The following is a 6,152-nucleotide window of genomic DNA, read 5'->3' as shown; positions in this document are numbered from 1 at the left end:
ATGGGTGGCAGCAGGAGGGGGGGTCCACAGGGGCTGGGAGAGGCCCTGTTTTGGGTGCCGTGATGCTCCCTGGCGAGCAGAGGGGGAGGGCGAGGTCCCTCATTTTTGGGAGCCATGCAGAGAGGGGATGCTGCCCAGGTAGGCTTGGAAATGGGAGGAAGAGGGGGTGTCACCTGCTGTGCCCCCCCAAAAACACCGCCGAGCCTGGTTTCTCCAGCACCTGTGGGCAGAAGAAGCAAGAGAAGGAGCTGAGCAGCTGCCTGGGCTCAAGCCCCCCCCCAAAAAAAACTGCTGCCCTGTGCTTGAGAGCAGAGAGGCGATGGGCAAAGGGAGCTTGGGGCCGGGGGGGGGCACAGCCTCACTCCCTGCTCCCAGATTTGGGTGTCCCCCCAATGGGGAGGGGACCTCTGTGCATGTGAGGCTCGGAGCAGGGGGGGGCTCCTGCCCCCATAGCACCGATCCAAGCCCCACGGCACCCAGGGCTGCTCACCCTGCACCCTGTGCTGCCAGAGGGGTGTTGGGGGGGGGGAACAGCCAGCCCCCCCATGGCCACGGCTGTGGGGGGGGGGTCCAGGGAGGGGTGAGCACTGTGCTTCCCTCCTCGCCCGTCCTTGCAGGGCACTCCTCCAACAGCCGCATCGTGTGGGAGCACACGCGGGGCCGCTACACCTGCATGCAGTGCCCCTTCTCCACTGCCTCGCGGGAGGAGATGACCCTGCACATCGAGGACCACCGCAAGAACCCCCCGCCCCCCGGGCGCCTGGACGCAGACATGGGTACGGCCCCTGGGATGGGGTGGGGGGGGACAGCGGGAGGGACCCCTGGGATATTCCCAGGGAGCAGGTTTGGCCATGGGGACCCCCTCCCAACTGCTGGGATACTCCCAGGGAACAGGTTTGGCCATGGGGACCCCCTCCCAACTGCTGGGATGCTCCCAGGGAGCAGGTTTGGCCATGGGGACCCCCTCCCAACTGCTGGGATACTCCCAGGGAGCAGGTTTGGCCATGGCCATGGACAACGCAGGCCCCGTTCCCTCTGCCCTGGGTGGGGGTGACTGTGGGTGGGCACCGGGCTTCGGCTCCTGGACACCCCCCCCCAACCTGCAACAGTGCCCTGGGGAGGGGGTGGGTCTGGATGGGGGGTCCATCCCCCTTCCTGCAGGATTTGGGGTGCAGGAGGCTGGGGCGCAGCGCTGACAGCTCTTTTCCCTCTCCCTCCAGATTTCGGGGTGGGCATCACCTCTTTCCACGCCAAGCTGACGCCGGAGATGGAGAACTCCCTGTACTCCCAGCTCTGATGCCCCCGTGGCTCCCGTGGGACTGCTCCTGCTCCTCCTCATCCCTCCTTGCTCCCCCTCCTTTCCCCACCCCCCCCAAAGCTGGGCGGGGGGGGCACAGCACAGCCCCATCTCACCACGCTGGGACAGAGACCCCCCCTCCCCGGGTTTCGGGAGCATCCTCCAGCACAGGGTGGTGCAAGGGGGGAGTGGTTGGTTGGGTTTTTTTCCCTCTTGAATTTCTACCCTCCCTTTTATTTTTGGAAACTCTAAACCCCCCCCCCGGGACCCCTCCCCGAACGGTTTTGTTGCTTCAGCTCCAGGAGCTCTGGGGGGAGCCCAGTAGTTTGCTCAGGAGTTAGTGGACTTCTCTGGAATGAGGTCTGGAAATAATAAATGGGAATTGTACAGGAGGGAAAAGCCTCTGTTGGTGCCTGGGGGGCGATGGGGTGCCCCCCCACCCAAAGGAGAGGGTAAATGGAGGGTGAAGAGGGGGTGTCAACACATCCCAAACTGCTCCTGAGAAGCAGTTGCAGCCTCTGCCAGCTGCACCCCAGCACCCAGAATGGACCCCCCCAAAGCAGGGCAAGACCTCAGCCCCCCCCGCCTCCAGCGCCCATAGAGCCTCAGTACCCGTAACCCCCCCACACACCCCCACCCCATCAGGAGCAGGGGGGGGGCAGGGGGCAACCAGCACCAGGACAAGGCCCCTGCTCCCTCCCAAGGGCTCTCCCGTGCCCTGATCCCTGTTCCTGAGGGGGGGCTGCACCCCCTCCCCGTGGGAGGCTGCACGTTCCCACCCCCGGGCTCCCCGGGTCCCGCTTCGCCTGCGCAGGCGCCGGCCCCGTCCCAGCAGGGTGAAAAGTTTGCTCCAAACTGGTTTGGGTGAAGACGTGCCCCAGCACGCGGGTGTCAACGCTGCCTGGGGTGCCCACATCACCCCAGGGTGCCCATGCGTGCTTTTGCCCACAGCAGCTGGGGTGCCCACACCATCTGGGGTGCCTGTGCCACCCTGGGGTGCCCACAGCACCTGGGGGGGCCTATGCCACCTCACGTGCCCATGTCACCCTGGGGTGCCCACGCTGCCTGGGCTTCCCATGCCATCTCGGCGGGCCTGTGCCACCCGGGGGTGCCCACTCTTCCTGGGGTACCCATGGCACCTGGGGTGCCTACACCACCCTGGGGTATCAGCACTGCTTGGGGTGCCCACACCACCCAGAGTGCACACACTGTCTGGGGTGCCTGTGCCACCCTGGGGTGCCCACACTTCCTGGGGTGCCCACACCATCTGGGGTGCCTGTGCCACCCTGGGGTGCCCATGCCACCTCGGGGGGCCTATGCCACCTCATGTGCCCTTGTCACCCTGGGGTGCCCACGCTGCCTGGGCTTCCCATGCCATCTCGGGGGGCCTGTGCCACCCTGGGGTGCCCACAGCACCTGGGGTGCCTACACCACCCTGGGGTATCAGCACTGCCTGGGGTGTCCACACCACACTTCCTGGGGTGCCCATGGCACCTGGGGTATCAGCACTGCCTGGGGTGCCTACACCACCCAGAGTGCCCACACCGTCTGGGGTGCCTATGTGACCCTTGGGTGCCCATGTCACCTCAGGTTGCCCACACCACCATGGTGTCCCCACACTGTCTGGGATTCCCATGCCACCTGGGGTGCCCACACCACCTCGGGGGGCCTGTGTCACCTCACATGCCCATGTCACCCTGGGGTGCCCACGCTGCCTGGGCTTCCCATGCCATCTTGGGGTGCCTGTGCCACCCTGGGGTGCCCACACCACCCTGGGGTGCCCACACCATCTGGGGTGCCTGTGCCACCCTGGGGTGCCCACACCACCCTGGGGTGCCCACACTTCCTGGGGTGCCCACACCATCTGGGGTGCCTACACTACCCTGGGGTGCCCATGCCACCTCGGGGGGCCTAAGCCACCTCACGTGCCCATGTCACCCTGGGGTGCCCACGCTGCCTGGGCTTCCCATGCCATCTCGGGGTGCCTGTGCCACCCTGGGGTGCCCATACCACCCTAGGGTGCCCACACTTCTTGGAGTGCCCATGGCACCTGGGGTGCCCACACCACCCTGGGGTATAAGCACTGCCTGGGTGCCCACACCACCCAGAGTGCACACACTGTCTGGGGTGCCTGTGCCACCCTGGGGTGCCCATGCCACTTCAGGGTGCCTATGCCACCTCACGTGCCCATGTCACCCTGGGGTGCCCATGCTGCCTGGGCTTCCCATGCCATCTCGGGGTGCCTGTGCCACCCTGGGGTGCCCACACTTCCTGGGGTGCCCATGGCACCTGGGGTGCCTACACCACCCAGAGTGCCCACACCGTCTGGGGTGCCTATGCGACCCTTGGGTGCCCATGTCACCTCAGGTTGCCCACACCACTGTGGTGTCCTCACACTGTCTGGGGTGCCCATGCCACCTGGGGTGCCCACACCACCTCAGGGGGCCTCTGTCACCTTACATGCCCATGCCACCCTGGGGTGCCTACACTGCCTGGGGTGCCCACGCCACCTCAGGTGCCCATGTGGCCTCACTGGTCTGTCTCCAGTCACTGCCACAGCAGGGGACAGGAGGGTTGGCACCCCACTGCTCTGCACCCCGGGGTCCAGAGCTGCCGCCAGCCCCCGGAGGGGACACAAACCCCAGGGAAACTTCCCCTTCCCACCCCCCCCTCCCTTTCCCCTCAGCCCTTTCCCAGCCACATTGATCACAGAACACAGCTCCTGGGACTGGGGGGGTAAGGGGGGGGTGCTTCACCCTCCCACTTCCCCCCCTGTTGCCAGCAGCAAGCACAGCCGATTGGGCGGGGGGGGACACAGAGCAGGACCCCCACAGCTCTGCCCCATGCTGGGGCATCAGGAGGGAGCCGAAGGCAGCCTGGGCTTTCCTCCCAGCTCTAGCCCACCAGGGTCTGGGGCTGCCCCCATCCAGCATGGACCCCCCCTTCACTCCAGGCCCTGAGAAGGGGCACAGATGTCATAGAATCATAGAATTGCCCAGGCCGGAAGGGACCTCCAAAGGTCATCTAGTCCGACCCCCCCGCAGTCAGCAGGGACACCCCCAACTAGACCAGGTTGCCCAGGGCCTTGTCGAGCCTCTCCTTGAATGTCTCCAGGGAAGGGGCCTCAACCACCTCCCTGGGCAACCTGTTCCAGTGCTCCACCACCCTCACAGTGAAGAACCCTCTCCTCATCTCCAGTCGAAATCTGTTCCCCTCCAGCTTGAAGCCATTGCCCCTCGTCCTGTCACTGCAGGCCTTTCTAAACAGGCTCTCCCCAGCCTTCCTGTAGCCCCCTCAGGTACTGGAAGGCTGCTATTAGGTCTCCCCGGAGCCTCCTCTTCTCCAGGCTGAACAACCCCAGCTCCCTCAGCCTGTCCTCGTAGCAGAGGTGCTCCATCCCCCTGATCATCCTTGTGGCCCTCCTCTGGACCCTCTCCACCAGGTCCATGTCCTTCTTATATTGAGGGCTCCAGACCTGCACACAATACTCCAGGTGAGGTCTCACCAGAGCAAAGTGGCAGAATCCCCTCTCTGGACCTGCTGGCAATGCATCTTTTGATGCAGCCCAGGATGGGATTGACCTTCTGGGCTGCAACTGCCCACTGCCTGTGCTGGATGCGCTGAAGCCTGAGCAGAAGCCCCCAGCTGCTGAGACCTGATGGAGCAGCAACTTGTTGCAGAGCCAGAGCAGGACCCCTCCAGCCCCATGGAGGGGGGGACCATGGTGACATCGGGCACAGCTTGGACCCCTCCACCCCCAGCAGGCACAGGCAGCAGCCCAGCTGGCAGCGGGGTTCTTCCTCCCTGCCTGGCACCTGTACCCCAAACCTGTACCCTTGTGGGCAGAACACAGGTGCCCACCCCAAACCCACCACAGGACCCTTCCCCAACCTCTCCTGAACCACCCAAGCTTTGCCATGCAGCCTGCATGCCACATTCATGCCAGGATTTAGGATAGTTTGTACCTTTTCATCACACTTCAGAGCCCCAGCTCCATCCCCATCCCCAGAAGCAGCCCTGGTGGTCCCAAATCAGCCCCCCCAGCCCAGCTGGGGCTCAGGGCAAAGCCAGGCCACGTTGGGGACATGGGACAGTCACTGCTCCTAGAAGAGATTCCAGTAAAAAAACCACCCTGCAAAGCTTCCAGCCAGTGCTCCCACAGCTCGGGTGTTCCCAGAGCAGAGGCAGCCAAGGCAACAGTCACCACAGTGGATTTTTAAAAACTGAAGTCTTTATTAAAAGTTTTATCCAAATTTTGTAACAAAAGATACAAAAGGGCTGGAGATCCTTATTTCTGGGACTAGTCTGACCAATCGAAACCTGACAGTTACTAGGCTAATATAAAATCCATACAATCTGCTAAAAATGCAGGGAAAAAAAAAATTAGAAGTAACTGAGGGAGCCGAAGGCAGCCTGGGCTTTCCTCCTGCTGCAATCCCACACCATGGACCCCCCTCAACAGTTCACCACCCCCAGCCTCGCCATGTCGCCTTCTCCGGCCCACCGGTGGGGGCTGAGCCCCGGGGGGGTCACCGTCCAGAGGCAGCACCGGCCCCGGATGACGATGGAGAGAAACTGGAGGGAGCAGACAGAGCCAGCTGGACAGACAGAGCCTGGACAGACAGAGCAGCAGCAGCCTCCATGGGATGGAGTGAGCAGGAGGGCTCCCCGTCACAGTGGGGCAGCCCCACAGTCAGCCATCTGGGTGGGGAGGGGGATTTCAGAAGCCGAGGGGACCCTCAGCCAGGGTGAGTAGGGCTTGGGGGGCCAGGGAGGCTGCACAGGCAGCAGTGGGGCACAGCAGCCCCCCCAAGCCAGCAGGTGGGAACAGGGCTGGGAACCTCCCAGCTCTAGT

The 6,152-nt window shown here is 64.0% G+C and overlaps 1 protein-coding gene across 1 annotated transcript in view; it reads left to right on the top strand.

Moving 5' to 3' along the window:
- Positions 1–1,684, top strand: part of ZNF414 (zinc finger protein 414) — a 4,669-nt gene extending 2,985 nt beyond the window's left edge. The window contains exons 6-7 of the mRNA XM_014961636.1: positions 618–776; positions 1,221–1,684. Of these exons, the coding sequence (XP_014817122.1) occupies positions 618–776; positions 1,221–1,297 (236 nt within the window). The 3' untranslated portion in view covers positions 1,298–1,684. The remainder of the gene's footprint in view (positions 1–617; positions 777–1,220) is intronic.
- Positions 1,685–6,152: the final 4,468 nt, after the last annotated feature.

The sequence above is a fragment of the Calidris pugnax genome, unplaced genomic scaffold, assembly GCF_001431845.1.
Source record: "Calidris pugnax isolate Ruff unplaced genomic scaffold, ASM143184v1 scaffold431, whole genome shotgun sequence".
Classification (NCBI taxonomy): Eukaryota; Metazoa; Chordata; class Aves; order Charadriiformes; family Scolopacidae; genus Calidris; species Calidris pugnax.
Note: the sequence above shows the minus strand (reverse complement) of the source record. Positions and strands in the feature narration are given on the sequence as shown.